This window comes from Rattus rattus, chromosome 5, assembly GCF_011064425.1.
Source record: "Rattus rattus isolate New Zealand chromosome 5, Rrattus_CSIRO_v1, whole genome shotgun sequence".
Classification (NCBI taxonomy): domain Eukaryota; kingdom Metazoa; phylum Chordata; class Mammalia; order Rodentia; family Muridae; genus Rattus; species Rattus rattus.
In genome coordinates this window covers 153,188,847-153,213,000 of record NC_046158.1, presented here as the reverse complement: position 1 = coordinate 153,213,000, position 24,154 = coordinate 153,188,847, and the positions used below count along the sequence as shown (strand labels likewise).

General features: G+C 46.7%; 1 protein-coding gene across 1 annotated transcript; it reads left to right on the top strand.

Moving 5' to 3' along the window:
• Positions 1 to 271: 271 nt before the first annotated feature.
• Dnttip1 (deoxynucleotidyltransferase terminal interacting protein 1) lies at positions 272 to 23,718 on the top strand. Its single transcript, XM_032904839.1, has 13 exons — positions 272 to 452; positions 975 to 1,045; positions 1,805 to 1,901; positions 8,714 to 8,812; positions 12,834 to 12,902; positions 13,139 to 13,192; positions 13,449 to 13,507; positions 14,812 to 14,857; positions 18,583 to 18,641; positions 18,735 to 18,795; positions 20,891 to 20,962; positions 23,190 to 23,245; positions 23,348 to 23,718. The coding sequence occupies exons 1-13, from the start codon at positions 348 to 350 to the stop codon at positions 23,484 to 23,486; spliced, it is 987 nt and encodes a 328-aa protein (XP_032760730.1). The 5' UTR covers positions 272 to 347; the 3' UTR covers positions 23,487 to 23,718.
• The last annotated feature ends 436 nt before the right edge of the window (positions 23,719 to 24,154 follow it).

Below are 24,154 nucleotides of genomic sequence, written 5' to 3'. Positions count from 1 at the left end.
ACTGAACTTCGGACTGCCCTCATCCGAAGTCCTATGCTCCCCAGCTGAAGTGTATGCTCTGCTGCCCTCACACCCGCCCTCGTCCTTTGACTGAATGGACCCGAACACCCACACTCGGTCCCCAGCCGTTTTTCTCCCAGAGATCCGGAAGCCCCGACGTGGTGCCCTACACCAAAGATCAAGAAAACCACTCAAACGCGGCTCCTAGGCGGCAGTTCGGTTCCCATAGCAACCCTCGGAGCACCCGCGTCCCGCTTCCGGCCGGGTGGCTCGGGCGCTCCCGTGACGTCACGGCGCCGCTTTCCGGTGACTGAGTCGAGCTGAGGTTGTTGTGGGCCGGGGGCGCCATGGGGGCGACTGGCGACACCGAGCAGCCGCGGGGCCCCGGCGGGGCGGAGCGAGGCGGCCTGGAGCTGGGCGACGCGGGCGCGGCAGGCCAGCCGGTTCTCACGGTGAGGGCGCCCGGGCGAGGCCGGGGCTCGGGCCGGGCAGGGCCTCGGGCTCCCGGGCCCCGGGCCCGCGGGCGAAAGAACGCGGCGGCTGTGCGGCTCTGGGGGTGCCGTTTTCTCCGTGTGACGACCCGGATTCAGAGTCTAGTTAGGTGACTTGGGCCTGATGTGACACCCTCTGAGCGCCAGGTTTCTCTTCTGTGAAATGAACAACATTAACCTGAGCTTGATGGAGTTGTGGTGGGATGGGCTGATAAAGGCGGGTAGAACGTCTGACTCACCCGCCTCATAAGACCCTCGGTAAACGCTGCTGCTCTTCCAGAAAAAGCGAGATTTGGACATTGGTGACAGAAAACATTTTCCCAGTTCCTCCACCCTGACAGGGTCTTCCAGCCACTGAATTCCCCTTCACCCCAAGGTGGGAGAAGTGAGAAGCAGGAACGTCTAGGTTTCGCTCTATACTCACTTTCTCCTCATCCTCGCTGTGAGAGGCCTCGGTGACATTTGCCCACTTGGTCCCCACAGAACCCTTGGAACATAATGATCAAACACCGGCAGGTGCAGCGAAGAGGCCGCCGATCTCAGATGACCACAAGGTAAGACCGATATCCGGTTATGTGGACTTTGAGTGCTTTGGGACCCCCAACTGCAGGAATTTGAGATCAACAACACGTAGAAAGAGCACAGAAATCGGGGGAAGAGAGACTCCGGTGCTGTAACTTCCTGTAACCTTGACAGTTCTTGCCCTAACTCCTCTACAAAGCAGAGAAGGAATAAAAAGTCGAGTACCATCTCAGCGATTGAGATCTGTAAGTCAGAGAATGTGAATTCAAGTTTCAGGCATCTGTTCTAATGCAGACTCTGATGTTTGTTAACTGGATACATTCGGGCAAGCCTTTAGCTTTTCTTAGATTCTGTTTTCTCAGCTTTGACAGGGGACTACTAGTGAGTGTCCGGTCTGGGGAAGGGGAAAAACTGCGTATGAGCCTTTGGAATTCTTTTATTTTTGACCTGGGGTAGCGATAATCATTTATTAATGATTTAATAATCATTTACTAATTACAGCGCTTGGCAGAGGCAGGTGGACCTCTGTGAGTTTAAGGCCAGCCTGATCTATATAGTGAGTTCCGAGACAGCCAGACTACATAGTGTGACTGTCTCAGAAAAAGGAAAAGAAAAAATATATGTGTATATGTTATAGTTCATAAAACACTTGGAAAATAATTTGCATTTCACAGAGTTACAATGAAATAAAAATTTAAAATCCCATGTCGCCAACTGGCTGAGTAATCTGGGAATGTATGTTTGGAACACTCCCCTGATTCTGTCTCCCCCACCCCCACCCCCAAATGCAGTTTCACAGATCCAGCCATCTCTATGGATCTCCTCCGTGCTGTCCTGCAGCCTAGCATCAATGAGGAGATCCAGAGTGTCTTCAACAAGTACATGAAGGTGAGGACATGGTGATTAAAGCCAACAGCACTGCTGAACAAGATCGTACAGCCAGGTGCTGCAGCGTGCCCAACCATGCAGGAGGCTGAGGCAGCTGACAGCCAGCCTGGGCAGCACAGTAAGACCCCTTAGACGAGGGGAAAACAGAACGGAGGCTGGAAAACACAGCCTCTGTGGTTAGGAATGCTTGCTGCTCCTGCACAGGACTCAGTTGTAGTTCCCAGCACCCACATCAGGCCACTCCCAGCCACCTGTAACTCCAGGTCCAGGATCCAGTGCTCTCTTCTGGCCTCTGCAGATTATACCTGGAGTATAAATTCCACAGGTACATACACAAAAATTTTTTGAAAAATTTTTAGAAAAAGCCTGGTGGGGCTGAAGAGATGGCTCAGTGGTTGAGAGCACTGACTGCCCTTCCAGAGGTCCTGAGTTCAATTCCCAGCAACCACATGGTGGCTCACAGCCATCTGTAATGGGATCTGATGCCCTCTTCTGGTGTGTGTGAAGACAGCTACAGTGTACTCATATAAATAATAAATAATTTTTTTTAAAAATTCTTAGAAAAAGCCAGGCATGGTAGCACATGCCTTTAATCCCAGCACCCAGGAGAAAGAAGCAAGCAAATCTTTGGATTGAGGTCAGCCTGGTCTACATAGAAAGATCCTATCAGGAAAGAAAGAAAAGAAAGGGGGTGGGGAGATAGAGGGTACTTCCAAGCAGGTTGGTCCTTCCTCCTGTCAACAGTCTCTGTTCACATGCATGCTACACAGAGGTAATAGGCTTCATTCTGAATATACACCCCAAAAACTTTTCCACTGCAACAAATAATGCCCTCGTTCACTTTAAACAGTGGTAGGGAATGAGTGAAAAGAAGAGGTGACCACTGGGCTACTCGAAAACAGAGCTAGGGTGCCTGTTCTTATTAGAGACACTCGTGCATTTTGATGGGGATTGCTTGGTAATGCCAATTCACAGTATTGATTCTTCCAGTCCATGAGCTGGGGGGTGGAGGGGGGTGTCATTCCATCTTGTAGGGTCTTCACCAATTTCCTTCTGTTTTTAAAGCTTTACTGGAAGATTTATTTTGTAATAATTGTGAATGGGACGATTCCTCTGAGTTCTTCCTCAGCCTCTTTGCTGGCAGTGTAGAGAAAGGCTGTAGGGTTTTGAATGTTGAATTTTTTTAATTCTGCCTCTTTGTTGAACGTGCTTGTCAATCCCATGGTTTTCTGGTGTGTAAAGTGCTTGTCAATCCCATGGTTTTCTGGAGTGTAAAGTGCTTGTCAATCCCATGGTTTTCTGGAGTGTAAAGTGCTTGTCAATCCCATGGTTTTCTGGAGTGTAAAGTGCTTGTCAATCCCATGGTTTTCTGGAGTGTAAAGTGCTTGTCAATCCCATGTTTTCTGGAGTGTAAAGTGCTTGTCAATCCCATGTTTTCTGGAGTGTAAAGCATCACCCGCAAGTAAGCTCCGCTGGCTGCTTTCTTCCTTGTTGTGTGCTTTGTTTTTGTCCCTCTTGTCTGGTTGCTGTAGCTGAGACTGTACGGTGCTGAATGGGAGTGGACAGTCTTGTTCCTGATTTCAGTTCTGAGTTTCCTGTAGTTAATAGGATGTTGGCTGTAGGTCTGTCATCTGTAGCCTTTGTTATGTTGGGATACATTCCCTCTCTCGCAGGATTTTTATCACAAAATGATGTTTTATTTTGTCAGAAGCCTTTTCTGCATCTAGTAAGATGATCATTTGATTTCTGTCTTAAGTCTATTGCTTAATGAATTCCATTATTGATTAGCAAATGTGAATCATCCCTATGTCTCAGGATTAAAGCCTGCTTGCTCATGATATTTACCATGTTTTCTTGAAATCAGATTGCAACTCTGTTGTTGAGAATTCTTCTTCTATCTTCTTCAAGGAGCTTGGCTATAATTTTCTTTATTCTGTTTTGGTATCAGGATAATTCGGACTACATAAAAAGAAATGCTGCAGATCATGTGAAGGCTTTGAGGCCATTTGGGTTTTTGTCTTCTGGATTGTTTAGGGGTTTTGTTGGGCTTTTGGGTTTGTTTTGGTTGTTTTTCCCCCTTCTTTGTTTTTATGTTTATGAGTGTTCTGCCTACATATGTAGGTATGTACTGTGTGTGCCTGGTATACACAGAGGTCAGAAAAGGGCAATGGATCCCCTAGAGCTGGAGTCTGTGGGCGGTCGTGAGCTACCATGTGGGTTCTGGGAACTGAACCTTGGTCCTCTGGAAGAACAGCCAGTGCTCTTAACCCCTGAGCTATCTCTACAATCCCAACCATTTTTGGGATTTTTGGTTTGGCTTTTAAAGTAGCTCAGAGAGGCTTAAAATCCACTACATGGCCCAGGATAGCCTCAAACCCTGATTCTCCTGCTTCTGAATGTAATGCTTTAAAGGAATGACTGACTGTTTTTAGGGAGGGCTGGGAGTTAAGAGCACACACTGTTTGTGGCTGGAGAATCCTCGTTTGGTTCTTGGCATTCAGGGCAGGTGGCTTGGCTTACATCTGGCTCTAACTCCAGCTCTGGAAGCTTCAGCATCTCTGACTTCTGCAAGCACATTTGAACACATAAATATAATTAAAAATAATTTTATAAGCCAGGCATGGTGGCATGCACATAATCTTTAATCCCTTGGAATTCAAGATTCCAGCCCTTGGAAGGCAGATATGTGGGTAAGGTCAGCCTGGTCTACAGAGCAAGTTCTAGATGAGCCAGGGCTACACAATGAGAATACATGCATAGTGAGAAATAAATTAGTTAATATAATTTTATTTAAAAAAAGAATTATTATCATATAGAGAATAGACTGCAGGGGGACCGAAATAATCCCAGCAGGAAGTGACAGTGTTGGAGCCCCAGCAGTGAGGCAGTAGCTTGTGTATTTTCACATCCACAACTGTGATGCAGACTGAGAGGAGGTGTACACCTCCCAACTCACTTACCCTGGGCAGCTATGAGAGCAGAGCTGCTACTGGCATACTGTGAGGAGGGCAGGAACAGTCAGGGTCAGAGCTCAGTTTGGGGTCATTTGTGTAGAGACCTTCTGTTCTGTCTTTCATGTATAGTGCTCTCCTGCAGAGTTCATGCCCCATTCTGCTTGACACCTTCACTGTTTCTCATCCAGCTCTGACTGTTGTTTCCTTCTTTAAATCTACCCTCCATACAACTATCAGAGAAACCTCTGAAATAAAAATAAATCCAGTGGTGTCGTTCCTGTGAAGCCTGGCCTCATCTGAGCACCCTAACAGTGTTCTCAGTAAAGTTTTTTTGTTTGTTTTGTTTTTTTGTTTTATGTATGTGAGTACACTGTCACTATCTTCAGACACACCAGTAGAGGGCATCAGATCCCATTACAGATGGTTGTGAGCCACAATGTTGTTGCTGGGATTTGAACTCAGGACCTCTGGAAGAGCAGTCAGTGCTCTTAACCACTGAGCCATCTCTTCAGTCCATCTCTTTAACCTTTGCTCTTGCTCAAGTGAGTCTTTATTCATGTCTATTAAATGTTTGCTGCTTTAAAAAAGATGTTCCAGGGGGGTTGGGGATTTTGCTCAGTGGTAGAGCGCGTGCCTAGGAAGAGCAAAGCCCTGGGGACGGTCCCCAAACCAAAAAAAAAAAAAAAAAAAAAAAAAGATGTTCCAGGACCAGCAGGATGGCTAAGCGAGTGAAAGCTCTTCCACCAAGAGTGACAGCCAAGTCCTCCAAGTTATCCTCTGGCTTCCACAGTATGCCATGGAATGTGTCCACAAAACAAATACATAAATGTAAAAAAAAAAAAAAGAAAGAAAAGAAATAAGGGCTGGAGAGATGGCTCAGTAGGTTAAGAGCACTGACTGCTCTTCCAGAGGTCCTGAGTTCAATTCCCAGCTTCCAATGCCCTCTTCTGGCATGTCTGAAGACAGTGACAGTGTACTCACATATATAAAATAAATAAATCTTTAAAAAAAAAAAAACAAAAATCAAGGCTGATTAAGAGCACTTGTTGCAGGGTTGGGGATTTAGCTCAGTGGTAGAGCGCAAGGCCCTGGGTTCGGTCCCCAGCTCCGAAAAAAAGAAAAGAAAAAAAAAAAAAGAAGAGCACTTGTTGCTTTTACTAACGTTCAGTTCCCTGCACACACTTGGTGGCTCACAACCATGCATAACTCCTAACTCCAGTTCGAGACCAGCAACCTCTTCTGGTCCCTCAGGCAGAGACACACACACACACACACACACACACACACACACACACACACACACACACACACACACACACACACTAAATCTAAAGAATGTATTTAGGCTTTTTCAAAGAAATTATAATATAGACTATTTAATATTATAATGCTTAATAACAGGCCTAGCACTGAAGCATAAGCTTGTAACCCCAGTACCCAGAAGGTGGAAGCAGGAAAATTATGAATTCAAGACCAACCTGAGCTACCTACTAAGACTCTGTCTCAAAGAACTAAAGGCTGGAGCATTGAGCGAGCTCAGGGGCTTAAGGTACTTTACTTGCTGCCAAGCCTCATGACCTGCATATAATCGCCAGGACACACATAGTGGAAGGAAAGATCCAGCTCCACAGATATGCTCTGACCTCTACCACATGCCAAGACATGTGCTCCCACACGCGCGCGCGCGCGCGCACACACACACACACACACACACACACACACACACACACTCTATATGTATGTATAAATGTAATACCACTTTTTAAGATTAGCAGTGTGGATAAGCCTGCCTAGCATACGCTGACCCTGGGTTTGCACCTTAACATTGCAAATAATAATATTTAATAACATTGAGTTGATGGATAGATAGGCAAAAGAATGAGTAGATATATAGTAAAACACTAGGACTTTGGACTGTCTGTGTAGAGAGTGTTAGGTTTTTATTCTATAATTCAATTTTTCTGTTTCAGTTTTGTGATATTCTCTAAAGCCAGGTGTGGCACATACCTGTAATAGCACTTAGAAGGTAGAGACAAGAAGATCAGGAGTTCAGGCTCATCTTCCACTAGTTGGAGGTCAGCCTAGGGTCTGTGAGGCCTCCTAAAATCAGAAAACAGGGCCAGTGAGACAGCTCAGTGGGTAAAGCACTTCCCATGAAGCCTGATACCCTGGAGGAAGATCTAGACCCCACATGATGGAAGGAAAACAGGATTGTCCTCTGACCTCTGTACACATGCACCATAGTAGTAATAGCTGACTGCCAACAGTGGCTGTACAGCCCTCTAGCTGTGTCACTTGCACAAACCTCATCACCTTGACTGACCTCACTTGGTATATGAGTCATGTTTCTAGATCATCATGTAGTACTTCATCCTGACTCTTCATGATAGTTACAGAGCATCTCTTTCACCGATATGCCATGACTTAATTAGCTAGTGCCTAGGAGATTCCTTGGGATTGTTTACTTTTTCTCATGTTACATGAAATACTTCAGTGGGGGCTAATGAGATGGCTCAGGAGATAAAGGCACTTGCCACCAAGCCTGAAGACCTGAGTTCAAATCCCAAGACATCACAGAAGGAAAGCACCAATTCCTGCATGGTGTCTACATTTAACCAAATAAACAGTTCATATAGTGGGTTTTTTTTGTTTTTGTTTTTTTTTTCCCTTCTTCTTTCTTTTTTTCGGAGCTGGGGACCGAACCCAGGGCCTTGCACTTGCTAGGCAAGCGCTCTACCACTGAGCTAAATCCCCAACCCCTAGTTTTTGGTTTTTTTTTGGTTTTTTTTTTTTTTATTAAGAAGAATTATACTTCAATGACACTGTAAGTGTACATCTTTATCCACTTGAGGGTTTCTGAAGAGTCAGTTCCTTGAGATGGAATTAAGGGGTATGAGGGAAAGAAAGCTGCTCTCCAGAAAGGTGGTGCTATATACAGTCATTTCATGTGTTCTCCCTTTTATTTTGTCTGTTATTTTATTTTGAAACAGGGTCTTTCTACATAGTCCTGGCTGTCCTGGAACTCACAGAGATCCACCTGCCTCTACCTTCCAAGTGCTGGGACTAAAAGCTGGCACATTTAGTCTGGTTCTTATGTTAACAACAGAGGCACTGGACTTGCTAATTAAAAAGTGGCAATGCATCCTTATAGCTGCCTCTCACAACAGAAACATTGTAGTTTCCAGAACTTTCTTATATCTAAGAATTGATACGTTTTTTAAAGATTTATTTATTATATATGAGTATACTTTTGCTATCTTCAGAAGAGGGCATCAGATCTCATTACAGATGGTTGTGAACCACCATGTGGTTGCTGGGATTTGAACTCAGGACCTGTGGAAGAGCATCAGTGCTCTTAACCACTGAGCCATCTCTCCAGCCTGAATTGATAACTTTCTTTTAGAGATACAATTTGGATACTTACAACCCACTGAGGCATCCCCTTGGTCCAACTTGTATACTTAAATAAATGTGTTCTCAGACACCTCAGATGTTTGGCCTCATCATGCACTTTCTTAGCATTTTTAGAACCAAGCTCTCCCTGTTATCTTATGCCTTACTCAACCTTTGTCTGTTGGTGTTGCTGGGGTCCTGGGTCACCTTCCCTGTCCAGAAGATAAGGGACTGACTAATGAAAATGCAGTCATGGTTTTCCATTGTGTTGATTTTCTGCATATGTTGACCCATTTGCTTGTGGCATAGCATTTTTTCTTTACAAGTGATTATGAAATTGAGAGGCTGTGCAAAAGCAAAGCCAACAATCTTCCACAATGTTACCACCTTCCCCTTACACATGTGTTCCCTTTGCTTAATGCAGACTTGAAAGTCTTCTGACTTTGTGCTGATGTTCTCCCCTAGTTCTTCCAGAAGGCAGCGCTGAATGTGCGAGACAACGTTGGTGAAGAGGTGGATGCAGAACAGTTGATTCAGGAGGCCTGCCGCAGCTGCCTGGAGCAGGTAAGGGCCAAGGGATGCAGACAAAGGTTCAAGGTGGGCTAAGAGTGGGGGACATGAGGAAGCCACTTACATCTGGTTGAGCTTAGGGCAATTGCTGACAACTGAAGCAGCATACACATGTGCCAGGGCCCATACAGGTCATGCATGTTCATCCCTGTGTGACCAAGGAAGAAACTGCTTACCAAACTGACAGAAACAGAAGGAAATAGTGGTTATCTGGGAAGCTACAGTAGCTAGCGGGTAGAAGGTTGATTCAGTTTGGTACATGTTGTCATTCTTGTTTACTTGATATCTGCTTAGGAAAGTACTTGTAAATTGTACACACATACACAAATGCAGTGGTAACAGTGTATTGTGATATAAACCAACACATTACACCCCCTCATGTATGTAATATCTGTTAGTTTTGCCACAATAAAGCAAATGAAAAAGGCAAAGAAGGGCCAATAAGATGTTTGCTACCGGGGTTGGGGATTTAGCTCAGTGGTAGAGCGTTTGCCTAGCAAGCGCAAGGCCCTGGGTTCGGTCCCCAGCTCCGAAAAAAAAAAAAAAAAAAAAAAAAGATGTTTGCTACCAAGCCTGATAGCGGAGTTTAATTTCCAGAACCCATTCCCACAAGCTGTCCTCTGACCTACATAAGTGTCCACACACATACACACATGCAGTCAATAAATAAATAAAACTTTGTCACGTTTTTAAAAAGGAAAACACATTGTAATTTAAGATCTGCCTTGCCTCTGCAAGTGGTTAGTGAATCCCCTTCAAGTAGTCTTAGCTTCTTTGGGGGTCATGGGGCCTGGCACCCTTTTTGTCCTCCTGCATCTCAGGTGTGGTCAGGAGACTTGACATCATTTCTATAAGTGACTGTTTCAGACACTAGAGAACCTGATGCTTGTGTCAGCTGTGCTATTAATGGAGACTGTCAGCATCCAGCATGTGCTTTGCTTGACTGTGAACTTGTTAACGATGCCTTGCTTGGCTGTGACGAGATTCAGAAAGGAGCAAAGACACTGCCTGAACCGCAGCTCTGGGAGGGCACAGCTCCCCAGAAGAACACTGGAAACAGACCTGCTTCTTGGAGACCATGATGTTTTAGCCAACAAATTCCTAAGAGGCCAGACTGTTTACTGCAGGAATGAGCGTCATGTGTGAACAACTGTAACCGTTGTTAACAGACATTTGCTGATAGTGTCCCTAAGGTTGAACTGAAGGAGGATAAATTGAAAGATCTCTCTTCATTCACCTGCATCTCAAATCCCTTTCCTCTGGGTGTTTGTGTGTATCCGTGTGCATGTGTGTAAGTGGTCCACGGCAAGTATATAAAGTCAGAAGACAACTGTATATAAATAAAGTCAGAAGATGACTGTCTGAAGTTCTTCCTTCCTCCAAGTAATACCTGAACATGGAACTCACTCAGATCATCAGGCAGCAAATGCATTTACCTTCTGAGCTAGCTCACTGGTCCCTGTCTTTTTATTTCTCACTCCACTTGTTATTTATTGAGGGCCTACTATGTGCTTCTTAGTATCAGGCACCATCAATGTGCACTGTGGCCACAGTCCACTCCCATGACAATACCCAACAAATGTCCAGTAAGAGAGCTTGCTAGAAGATGAAGAGTTCAGGGCAAGAAAGGGTGCGGTGTGTCTAAGGAGTGAGTGAGGAGAGTGTTACCAGTTCCATAGGGTAACGGCGTGGTATATAGATAGCATGGCTGTAGTAGGCAGAGCATGCAGCCCCGGTGGATGGTGTGGGTGTGTAATCACAGAGTGGCCTAGTGTCATTTGCATTTTAGCAAGATTCCTATTAACTGGAGTACAGCTCAGCAGCAAGGTGTTTGCCTGAGCTCCATCCCCAATAATCAAAAGGTAAAAGAAACATCGTCCTGGCTGCTTCGGGAACACTGAATTGGAAAAGGATTTAGGAGACTCCTGAGGAGTTCGGATAAGATGTGAAGATGAAGAAGGGTCAGGAGAGATGCCTCAGTGGGCAAGGTGCTTGTCACAAAAGCCTAACAATGAGACTAACCCCCCAAGCCCACCTAAAGGGGAGGGAACCAACGCCATAAAGTTGTCATCTGACTCCCTCGTGTGTGTAGGGGTTGAGGCATATATGCCACAACCCCCACAAACACACACACACACACACACACACACACACACACACACTAATAGTAGTTATAATAATAAATTTTTTTTTAGAATGTTAAGTAGGCATGACCAGCATTCACTGTCCCCTGCTTTCGAATGCCAGGTGTGGTAGTCCTGGGGCTCAGGAATAGAGGCAAGAGGATCTCTGAGATTAAGGCCAGCCTGGTGAAGGCATGTGAAGTCTACACCAGCCTGTGCTACACAGTAAGATCCTGTCTGTAGAAACAACAAAAATGGCCTGGAGAGATGGCTCAGCAGTTAACACTGACTGCTCTTCCAGAGGGCATGAATTCAGTTCCCAGCACCCACAGAGGAGCTCAGAGTTGTCTATAACTCTAGTCCTATGGGATCCAATGCCCTCTTCTAGTATGGGAACAAATAGCTGGGCATAGTGGTGCACACCTTTAATCCCAGCATCTGGGAGGCACAGACAGGTGAATTTCTGAGTTTCAGACTAGCCTGGTCTACAGAGTTGAATTCCAGAATAGCTAGGGCTACACAGAGAAACACTGTCAAAAGAAAATGTTTTACACACACGCGCACACACACGCACACACACGCACACACACACACACACACGCATTAATAAAATTTGTTTTAGGCCTCCCTTGTCTAAAACATACACATTTACTTGATTAGAAAATTCTTCAGACTACACGTGATGATTTACACTAGGATTATTTTATTCACTGCTGGTGGAAGTTATTTATTTTATACTAACCTTGTGGGTTCCGAAGCATCCTTACCCACTGCCAACTTCCAGCCCAGTGTTTTAGTTCGGGTAGGTTAAGTCCTGGTTCTCTTGCCTTCACTCCTTATGCCCTTTCTTCCTTCTCAGTGTTCCTTCTCTCTGACCCTTCCTTGTGTTTGTTTGGGGGAAATGGCTGAGCTCCCCTCCCATGTATTCCCTTGAGTTTTCTCGTTTGCGTTTGTTCACTTTATTTTTGCAGATAGCATATTTCACTGAGAGGATTTGTACAGCAGGGCACTGGTGGAGCGTACTTTTAATCCCAGCATTGAGGAGGCAGACATAGGCAGGTGGTCTCAGTTCGAGGCCAATCTAGTCCACAGAGTGAGTTCCAGAACAGCCAGGGCCACACAGAAAAACCTGTCTCAGAAATTAGAGGGAGGGAGAGGTGTTTGCACACGCCTTTAATCTCAGCACTGAGGAATCAGAACCAGGCAGATCTCTGTGTTTGAGGCCAACCTGGCCTATATGACAAGCTCTCCGAGTAATGCTTAAGAGTATAGACTTAGCTGGGCATATTCCAAGCCTCTAGCTCAGCAACGAGGAGGCAGAGGCAGAGCAGTTTTAAGTTGGATGCCAGCCTGGCTACCTAGCAAGTCCTCAGTGAGCTTGGCTTCATGGAAAGACCCTTTCTCAAAACAAGGGTTGGCAAGATGGCTCTGAAATTAAAGGTGCTTCCTGACAGCATGTGGGAAAGACAGCTGACAGGTCTGACGTACACACACACACACACACACACACACACGAATACACACACAAATGCATACACATCTTTTTTCCCTTAGAGCTGCATGAATGTGCAGCAGTCCTGAGGGTCAACCCCCTAAGTGCTGAGATTAACGTGAGTTGGCTGTTGTGCTTCGAGGCCTCATACACACTGAGCACAGGCCAGCCTTTGGTGCCTCACCAGCCCCTTCCCTTTCCTCCATAGTCACAGGCAGAAACAGAATGTGCTTCATAGCCACTTTTCATAAATGGATATGTGTGCTGGTGCCTTCCTGGCATGCTCCTCTTTGAACATAATGTGAGTGTGAACTACAGGAAAACTAACCATTCTGAGGTTGTTTACAATCGCTGTACTCCCCACCAAGCACTGACTGTCAACACTGGTCTTCCCTTTCAGGCAAAGCTACTCTTTTCAGATGGAGAAAAAGTGATACCCAGATTGGCCCATGAACTTCCAGGGATCAAGGTGAGAATCACTGCCTAGGGCCTTGGGAGAGGAGAGTGAAGTGGGAGGCAGGTAAAGTATGTGGACCTGGGAAATGACACACCATCTGTAGAGCCAGGTCCAAAAGACACCATTCAAGACTTCTGAGACCTAGGTCAGGTGGTAGCCTCTGGAGTCCAGGGCCCGTTTACTGTAGCCGCATAAGACTTCAGCTCCCAGGCACCAGCCTTGCATGGACTTCTTCCCTTTTTCTACAGCGTGGCCGGCAGGCAGAAGAGGAGTCCCACCGAGGAAGCCCCATTCCCAAAAAGGTAAGCAAGTAAGTCCTTGTTGGAGCTTCCAGCTGGGAAAGGGCCCTTCAGTTCCAAAAGAAGACCTTGGCTTTCATTACCTTTGGGCTTTTCCAGGCATGGGGTGGCAAGGAGAGAAACAGTCGCTCTCCAGGGCACTTCCAATGTCATTTGTTTTCTCTGGACAATCATCTGTCCTGGAGACTGACCTGGCCCCAGCAGACTAGACCAGGGATGCCCCCCCAGACCAGGGCTCTGACAGCTCTTCTCTGTGCAGAGGAAAGGTCGGCCTCCTGGACACGTCCTGTCAAATGACCGCGCAGCTGCTGGCATGGTGTGAGTAGGGGTTACCAGTGCTAAAGGGAATTGGGGGGTGAGGTGGGTTGCCATGAGTGGGAAGAAGCCAGAAATGAAAGTCTGGTAGACTCGGGTCCATTGGTGTAAGCTACTGTGGGAGAGGATTCCCGACCCAGAGATGGAGTTGTTTTGTCCTGCCTTTACACAGCCCACAACAGTTCCAACTTGATTAAACCCCAGACCTGATTCATGTCTGAATGTTCAGAGTTGATCTAAGTACAAGCTTACAAGTACTCTGTAAAGAGTACTCTGTAAAAATTTAGCAGATTTTTTTTTTTAAAAAGTCACTATTACTTGCCTTAGTAGGCTCCAGTAGCAGGCACCTGAGATCTCTACACTTAGGAGGTGAAGTCAGGATGATTCTGGTTTCCTCAGCTACACAGTGACTAGTGGCTTAAAGGCCAGTCTGGACTATATGAGACACTGTCACAAAAAAAAACAAAAAACTAATCATACAATTATTAGAAGCACTATTAGAGACTAGAGGATGGTTCTTTTCTTTTCAAAGAGCTCTTTTAAGTTCTATTTGGAGAGCATTCTTAGATACATCACAAAATGAGTAGAAGACTCAGGGTTATAAATCCTCCCTCCCTGCCCCATATATGTGTACCTGTTAGCAACAACTGACACTAGAATGGCACGTTTGTTAGAGTTTATGACTGCCTCAGCTTAACGCCATCATGGAGCCTGCAGGCTGCTGTGGGGTTCATTCCTGCTGTTGTGAGTCTGAGTTTGGGCAAAGTTATAACGATCTGTATCCAGTTACAGCATCCTTTCTGAAGCCTTTTTAAAAGTCCTGTCTTGGAGACAAGGTCTTACTCTAAACCATTTTGGGTCTGAACTCACTAAGTAGACCAGGCATTTTCATCCCTCGTGAACACAAGGTGGGCAGGGGCTGCCGGCCTGACCTCCTTCCCACCGAGGAGAAAGCTGCAGCGGGGCACACCTGGCCTTGCCCGTTGCTAGGCTCTGAGGTAGTTTCTGCTCTAGGCCTTCTTTTCTTCATATTTTTTTAAATTAGGGTTTTATTTTTCTGTACATTGGTGGTCTGCCTGCATGTATGTCTGCATGTCGGATCCCCTGAAACTGGAATTGCAGGCGGTTGTGAGCTGCTGTGTGGGTGCTGCAGCTGTGCCTGTCATTGCTGAGCCGCCTCTCCAGCCCCTCCTTTTTATTTCTAATGACTGCCAGAAAACAGTACACCATCATCACTTGGCCCTCCAGTGACATCCCTCCCTCCATCACTTGGAGAATTCACCTGGTTTTTTTTTTCTTCTGAGCAGATGGAAACCAAAATCCTGTGAACCAATTCGCCGAGAAGGCCCCAAGGTATGCTTGTGTGAACATGACAGTGACCGAGGCTCTGGGCCCCTGTGAGGCAAAGAGATTGGAAGTGATGATGCGTGCTATGTTCACACCATTCCAGACCCATCTTCCCTGTCTCCCTGCCTTCGGCCACTATGGCCTCCAGACAGTGTTCCAAGGAAGGACTAGAATTAGAAGGAAAGTAAAGAGCTGGGCTGGGCAGCCGGGTAGCAGATGCTGCCTGGCGTATGAAGGCCCTAGGTGTGATCCTGACACACGCTGTACTGAGGACACGCCCTCTCCGCGCTCTGCTCCTTCCCTTGCCTGTCTGGCCCTCCGTCAGCCCCCTCTGTTCCCTAAGCTTCATGTCTACATTCATGTCATATGTACATAGGTGATTTATATGTATATATGGGATCTAGGAACTGCACATGAGAAAGCGTACAGTATTGTCTTTCTGAAACTTACTTGATTAATTTAATGTGACCCCTGCAGTTGCATCATTTTCCTGCAGGTGGAATGACTTCCTTCTTTCCTGGAATTAGAGGGAAACTTAAAAGCTGGGCTAAAGGCTCAGCCCTGTAGTAGAGCTCTCGTCTGGCATGAACGAGGCCCTGGTTTTGATTAGTTTTTAATAGATAATTTTAAAATTCAGAGCACAGTGCTGACGCGTGTATCCCAACACTTGGGAGGCAGAGGCAGGAAGATCACTGCAAGTTCAAGGCTAAAAGTAAGTTTCTAAAAGGGAGAATTAAGTCTTTAAACTGACAGCTGCTAACACTTACTACTTTGTTTGTGAAGACACCACCCAGGATTTGTGCTCTGCTGGCTCACTTATCTTTGCGATGCTGTGACAAGATGCAGACCGTGTTCCTGTTTGGACTTGAGAGTCCTTCCTGCCATCCCCTGTTGGGCTGGTGGGATCTCGTTTCCTGGCATTATCTCACGCTCCCAATACACTTGAAGCTTGCCTGGGCATACAGCTGCTGGTGATAAAGCCAAGCATGAGGCCCAGATCTGTTAATGCCTTTAGCCTCTGCCACCTCCAAGATACTTTTGCAATTTTATTTATGATCAGAATTCTTTATTGAAATGTGGATGCCTAGTGAGGTACATAGAGGCATTCCCTCTCCTTGTTAGAACTTTATTAAATAAGTTAGCTACTGTCTTTGTTACAGTTTCTATTGGTGTGGTAAAATGCCATGGCCAAGAGCAACTTAGGGAGGACAGGGTTAATCTCATCTTACACTGCCACATCACAGTCCGTCAGCAAGGGGAAGTCAGAACAGGAACTCAGGGCAGGAAGCTGACGCAGAGACCATAGAGGGTGCTGCTAATGACTTGCTCCTTGTGCCCCACTTGGCCTGCTTCGTCCCCGTCTCCCCCATTGAATTCACAGATACCTGCCTGTTTTTGCCTCCCAAGTGCTGGGATTAAAGCCATGAGCTACTGTGCCTGTTAACCTTTCTTGTAGAACCTAGGGCCACCAGCCCAGAGGTGGTGGCGTGCACCATGGGCAGGGACCTCCCCATAAATCACTAATTATGACTCTACAGACTTGTCTGCAGGCAGAGAGGGGCATCTTCTCACCTAAGAAAGAATCCTCTTCCCAGACGTTGGCATTGAATGAGCCACCTCATCTAGCCCTCCCTCTGCTTCCCTACAGTTGTAATTTCCGTGTTGCTCTAGAGAGGGGAAGTGAGTGAAAGACAACTGAGAAAGCACAGACAACTGGAGTCCCTAGCCACACTGATGGGTTGTGCTGTGTGACCACAGCACAGACCATATAGAACCACTAGATTCTAAAATCTTCAAGAAATTTCTTGAGTTCTAAAACTGGTGATCCAGGTTCTCCTGAATCTTTCTGTTTTCTCCAAACCCCCTTTTTGGTCCTAAAAAGAGGTCTTCCTCAGCATGACCCATATGGTAGGCATCTCCAGTACTATTTCCCTGGCCCACTTCACCCAAATCTCCTCTGTGTGGCTATTAATGCACTTACTTACTGTGCATGCGTGCACAAGATCATCTGAAGCTCAGTGACCCTCCCAGGGGTTGGTTCTCTCCTTCCACTGTGTGGTCTTGGGGATCAGATGCACATCACCATGCTCAGGGCACATGATCTTGCCCATTGAGCCACCTCACCAGCTCTCTGGGTCTTTTTAGTATAAAGCTTTTATGTGTATAAAGCTTTTATGTGTATGTGAGTATGTATGTGGGTGCCCATTAAGGTCAGAAGAGAGCATTATATTCCCTTGAAGCTGGTGGTTGTAAGTTGCCTGATTCAAACTCATCCTCTGTAAGACCTCCAGTGCCTCTTGTCCATGGTGGGCTCAGGAATCTTACTCATCCACGCTTATGGCCTCAGACCAAGTCTTACACACTTCCCAGGTTTCTTTGTCCCTCTCACACCTTCAGCTCTCAACCTTGTAGTTTCTTCCTGTTTTGCTAGTCCTCGCTTCCGGAAGTTGCACAGGCGTGGCAAACAGCTTATCTAGGGTGTGAGGGCCATCTGCCTACAACATATGTCACTCAGTGGTGCCTAGAGTTGACTAAGGTGATGTGGCAGGCTTGGCAGGTGGACTGTCCCACCTTCGCCACTCCATGTGCACCCCTCCTAAAGCTGCATCTCATCCTAAGAGAGTGACTCACCGTGGCAGAGCACGGTCATTTTCTGGTCAGAGGTACACAGGCGCTATGCCCCCAGCCAGAACCTCCAAATAAGCTCTCAGACACAGCAGATCCAACATTGTAATGAGGATCTCTCTTCATAAAACATTAGTGTTTGTTGTTTTGTTATTCTGAGATAGGCTCTCACTGTATGTAGCCTAGGCTAGCCCTGAACTCGGTATCCTTCTCAGCCTCACAGGTGTGTACCACTGTGACAAAAAGTGAGCTCCACTTTATGTGCTGATGATTGTAACAGAACACAGGGCCTCGTATGTGCCAGGGACTGAACACAGGGCCTCGAGTGTTCAGCTCCTGCCTATTTCTTACCTTAGCTAATTTTGCCTGTTGTCTTCCCTCACCTCTGCATCCAGTCCAGCCCTTACCTGTGAATGCACTACAGTTCCTGTCTGCTTTCTCCTCCTCCTCACTGTTGCCACAGCTTAGGCCCTTCATTCTGATTTGTCATAGCAGCCTCACTCTCCTGTGTGTCATCCACATTGCTGAAAGAGTAAACTATCCTTAAAGCACATCAGGCTTACTCCAGTAGACGCTGTAGTGGTTCTGTGTGACCACCGCACAACCCGTCAGTGTGGCGAGGGACTCCAGTTGTCTGTGCTTTCTCACTTGCCTCTCACTCATTTTCCCTTTCTTAGCGTAACACAGAAACTACCTAGTTTGTTCAGTGTTCCAAACCAGTGCTCCTCACCTTTATGTACTGCACTCTGCAGGATGCCCCTTCCCTCCCTACCTGTTTGATTTGCACTCACCGTTCCAGAGGTAACTTCAGGGGTTAGCTCTTCAAGAGAGACCTGTCTATTTTATCCATCCCTTTATACACCTCCCATGTCTTGCACCCAGCCATGTCATGGCCCCCTCAGATGGTCCATCAGATAGTCTTTCAATCAGTCTGTGTCTTAACTCATCTCTCTATCCTCAGTGTCTAGCACAGAGCCTAACATTGTAAGTACTCTATTCCCTGCATAAACTATCAAGTAATGGATAAGGAGGGAGGAAGAAAGGACAGGGAAGGAGTGTCACGACCCCTTACTGGCCTGTTTTTGTTTTTGTTTTTGTTTTTCCAGTGGGACCCAGCTCGGCTGAATGAATCTACCACCTTTGTTTTGGGGTCTCGAGCCAACAAGTAAGTCTGAGACCCTTGGTACTAATGGAGAGGATTGGCTGATGGCTCACTAACGGGGCCAGCACCTACTGCCACTCTTCCTTCATTTTTCAGGGCCTTAGGGATGGGAGGCACCAGAGGGAGGATTTACATCAAGCACCCACACCTCTTTAAGGTAGGTGAGCGCTGGAGGGGAGAGCCATGCCACTGTGGTTGTAGACAGCCTTGGAAACTGAGGCATAGAGAAGCTTGGACAAACACTGACCTGGTAGTCAAAACATCTGGAATTGGGTTCCCTTACCTGCACCCTTTGCCCAGCTATGCCAAGCCCAGTGTAGAGAGCTCCCTTTGCCTGCCTCATGGGATTGTTCCTGGAATGAAAGTGCAGCCAGGTGCAAGTCTGCAGTCCCCTACACTCTGCAGCTCAAGCTAAAGCATGGCGCACAGGCACGGTCCACCCTGCCCAGCGTCTTTTCTGCCTTTAGTCTTGTACAGTTTTATTTTGTTTGTTTTGGAGACAGGGTTTCTCTGTGTAATCCTGGCTGTCCTGGAACTGGCTCTGTAGACCAGGCTAGCCTCAAATTCAGAAATTCTGCCTCTACCTTCTGAGTACTGGGACCAAAGGCATGTACCAGTACCACCAGGCAACTGACTGATATTTTTGCAGAAAAACCTGTTGTCAGTGATATCTCGATGGCTTATCTGTCCTACACAAATAATTTGCCATCATCTTACTTGTAACAACAGCATAGACGTCACAGGATTGTTTTTAAACGGAGTCTCACGCTGCCCAGGCTGTTCCCTCACTCACTCCAGGCCCTCAGCCTCCACCTGCCGAGTGCTAGGATTACAGGCCTGTGCCACCATGCCCAGCCAGCCCTTCCTTACTGGTGGATAGTCCCTTCCAAACTTTTGTAATAAAACTGTTCCAACAAGTGTTCTTGTTTATATCTCTAGATGAGTCTAAGGGTAAATGCCCAAAAATGGAATTTCTGTGTCAGCAGTCATACCCTCTTAGTTTTTTATTACAATAATACTTGAGAAGTGAGCTATTACTTAAAAATGCAAAAGGGGTGTGTGGGGTGTGTGTGTGTGTGTGTGTGTGTGTGTGTGTGTGTGTGTGTGTGTGTGTGTACGCGTGCATGCATATGTGTGCATGCATGTACCAGATGTGGTCACGGGCAGAAAGATCACATTAGAGATCAGCCTATTCTGCATATGAGACTCTGTCTCCACAAAATAATGACAGTTTTTTAAGCAGGGGGACCAGGGATGACCCAGTGGTAGAGCGCTGACCTAACACTCGTGATTCCCTACCCAGGTGTGATGACATGTGCTATCCCAGCACTTGAGAGGCAGAAGCAGAGGAACTGCCATGACTTTGAGGTTTGCCTGGGCTATCTAGCTCGACCACAGCTCCAAGCAATCAGTCCCCTAGCTAAGGTCCCCCCTCTGTTTAAATAGCCTGCCCAGCTTATGACCTAGGTCTTTTGTGAGTGTCACATAGTGCATTAGCACTTTGGACTACCATTCTGCTTCCTAACAAGAACCTGTGAAGTAAATGCTGGCTCTCTCTTGACAAGGTCTTAGTTAGCCCAGGCTGACCTTGAACTCCAGGTCCTGCTTCCTCCACCTCACACGTGCTAGGATTACAGGCTTGTGCCACCATGCCTGGTGGCAGTGCTCTCCACTCTACAAATGAGGAAACCAAAATCTGGAGGCAATTACTACCCAGGTTTGTAGGAGGTTTAGCCGTATTTGTCTTCCATATTGAACTCTAGAACCAGGTGGTTTGACTTTTGTTTTAGAAAATACGGTCCTTTTCCTGCCAGTAATAGCACATGCTCGTCATCTCAGTACTCAGAAGCAGGGACGGGGTATCCAGAGGTACTCCTAGCTTGGGCTACACAGTGATACCCTATCAGAAACCAAAAATTAAAAAAAAAAAAAAAAAAATACTGAGCCCAATAACAATAGGTGTTAGAAGGTGGTCGATTTAGATGGATTCTAAAATAACCGTCGCCTGTCTCCAGGGATGCTATAATTTAAGAAAGGGAATCTAGGGAGCGTGGACATGTACCTGAACTCTGACAACTAGGTTGCAACCCCGGGCTCCCTGGGCATGATTGAGTCTGCACTGTAGAGATTCATGACCCCTTGGTTCTACACACCTGCCAAGACAAGGTCCACTGGTAAGAACTGGCCAAGGGGCAAAGAGAAGAACCCTTCCCACTAAGCTAACATTCTCGTACCAACTTTATCCTTCACAGTATGCAGCAGATCCTCAGGACAAGCACTGGCTGGCTGAGCAGCATCATATGCGGGCAACAGGAGGAAAGATGGTAAGCTTGCTCAAATGCACCACTCACTGCCAGAGACGCACCCGGGCCAGGGGTCATGGCCCAGCTCTCAGCCACAGCTTGTCTCCAAACTTTGTAGACACCCTAAGCTTCACAATGGTGGAAGGGAACCATGAGACCTGGTCCTTGGTGCTGAAGAGCAGACTAAGGTTCCCAGGGCTCCCTCTCAACTTCCCTCCCACTCCTGTAAGTTGGACCATGGTAGATGCCCATAGAAAAAGCTGCTTGTTTGTTTCTCTGCATAACAGCCCTGGCTGTCCTGGAACTCATCGCCCAGCAATGCTTCTTTCCAAATATGTCTGTACCTGGGTTTTTATTCATTGACCACAGCATAGTAGGGATACAGGGAATCATCACAGATACAGCTATAGAATAGTTTCTCAACACAGTAGGGACACAAGTTAAAGATGTTAACAGCCAGGCATAGTGGCAGACACCTTTAATCCAGCACTTTGGAGGCAGAGGTAGGTGAATTTCTGTGAGTACAAGGCAGCCTGGCCTACAGAGTGAGTTCTAGGGCAGCCAGAGCTACATAACAGAAAGACCCTGTCTCAAAATAACAAAACAGAACAAAGGAAAAAAAGAAAGATGTCCACCATACCTGGCAGCACTTTCCAGATTCTTATCTACTCCAAGACATCTCAGCTCAAATCAAGCAGCAGTCAGGATCATTGTGTGTCCTCAGATGACCGTGGACAGCGTTCTCCTCAGGCAGTGTACTCTGATGGCCTTGAATTCCTGTGTACGCCACCTGCCTTTTGGCAGTGAGAGCTTTCTTTATGTTGTGAGTCAGTGCCACACTTCTATCAGTGACTCCAAATTGCTATCACTTAAGTAACAGAATGCAGCATGACTTGAAGTGGAAACAGATGAGCAGAGGAGGACATGGAGTGCACATCTGTAACCTCAGCCTGCCTTTGGAAGGCAGAGGAAACCAAATGATTGTGAGTTCTAGGCAGCCATAGCTGCACAGTGAAACCCTGCCCCAAAGGAAGGAAGGAGGAAGAGGGCAGCAGTAGAGGCCCAGAGCTTCAGCACTAGTCTTTTAAAGCTGGGCTGCCCAGGCCTGGTGACATGAGCCCATTATCCCAGCTACTCAGGAAGGTGAGGTGGGGATTTCTGTGTTTTTCTTTATTGTTTTGTTTTCTTTTGAGATACAGTCTCAATATATAACCCTGGCTGTTCTAGAACTCACCGTGTAGACCAGCCTGCCTCTGCCTCCTGAGTGCTAGGATTAAAGATGCCATCAGCCCAGCCAGGAGGATTTTTAATTCAAAGCTTGCTAGGCTACAGACCAAGTTCAAGACCAGGCTTAGCGCAAGAAGTTGTGTCAAATTTTTAGAGTAGGCTGCTTTTTCCAAAAGGCTAGGGATGTTGTAATCCCAGCACTTGAGAAATTGAGGCAAGGACAGGAGTTTAAGGCCAGCCTCTATTATCTGAAAAGTTAGGACTGGCCTGGGCTACATGAAACCCCATCTCAAAAAAGCAGTTGGGGGTGGGGGGGTAAGGCAGGCTGCTCCAGATATATATGGGGTAGAGTGCGTATCTGACTTATGGAGGGCCCCAGATTTAATCCCCAGTACTAATTCTTATAAAAAATGATTACGTTATTTAGTGTACATTGTGCCTATCTGTGTGACACTTGCCTACAATCCTAGCACTTTAGAAGCTAAAGCAGTTGAATGGCAATGAGTTCAAGGCCAGCCTAGGCTGCAGGAGTTACAAGCCAAACCCAGCTACAAAAACAGAAACAAATAGTGTGTGAGTTCAGGGCCCCAGGAAAACTCAGTGCTACAACCACTGCACAGCGGCATTGTTGACCAAACCCTTACATCGTTGTCTGAGTCCCCAGGGTAAATATCGCTTCCTACTCTCATCTCTGTATTCTGCTAGCTCTTACCATCTGCTGTAAATCACGTCAGTTATTGTAGTTGTTGTTGTTGTTGTTTAGTGGGAAGGCCATAGATAAATTTTTTGAGTCAGGAAGTTCAGGTACAGCCTGGGCAATTCTTTTCCTTTGTCACTGGAATCTACTCCTCCACCCGTAAAGTTTCTAAGTGAAAGATGCTGTCAAGGAACCATTCCCAGTGTCTTCCTGCGTCCTCCTCCCTAGCGACCTGTAAGCTGCAGCCTGCATCTTCTACCTAATAGAGTTTCTGATTTGCTGTGAAATGAATCAGAGGCCTGAATCCCTCTCCCTTGCCCTCAGGCATACCTTCTCATTGAGGAAGACATCCGAGACTTGGCTGCCAGCGATGACTACAGGTATACAGAAGGGAGCCCCTTCCCCCAATCTCCTTCTGCCTCAGTAGGCACACAGAGGAGGCTGGCACCCTCCCTTTAATGTCCACCCAATGTCTCCTACAGAGGATGCTTGGACCTGAAGTTGGAGGAGCTGAAGTCCTTTGTTCTGCCATCCTGGATGGTTGAGAAGATGCGGAAATACATGGAGACACTACGGACAGAAAATGAGCATCGTGCTGCTGAAGCAACTCCCCAGACCTGAGCCGAGTGTCCTGGCTACTACACTTGGCAGTCTGCCTCCCAGACCCTCTTTCCCCGCCCGGCTGAGGCCATCATGGGGATGTGGTCTAGTTGGCTCTTAGCAGCATCAAGCTGTACATGAGCTAGTTTGTAGTGACTCACTGCAGAGCCCCCCAGACTGGCTTGTGGTTCTGTTTCTAAAGTTATTGGAATAAGAAGCAATTAAACAAGTTTGTAATAAACACAGGTGGTGAGCCTGCTGTAATGACTGCCTTGTGGGACCTGACAGAGCAAGGGCCAAATAAGTATGCACACCAGAAACGGACCACCTACATGCCCACCCACCTCATCTGTGCTCTCCCACAGTCTCTGTCCTTGTTCCAGCTTAGGAATGTTGCACAGTGTGAAGGCTAGCCCAAAGGGTCTGATGGCCTACCAAAGGAAAAATGCAGTTGCCTTTTATTTTCCCAATGTTATAGGCTATAGGTAACACACTCGCTGACTGCTGAGGCTGTAAGCAAACTTAGTAGAGTATGGGTTTTTTGGGGGGGTTCTTTGTTTTTGTTTTGTTTTTGCCTTTTGGGATTGAGACAGGATCTCTTACATGTAGCCATGGCTAACCTAAAACTCAAAGATCCCGCCTTGGTTGGGATTAAAGGCCTTGAGCACCATCAGACCTTGTTTTTGTCT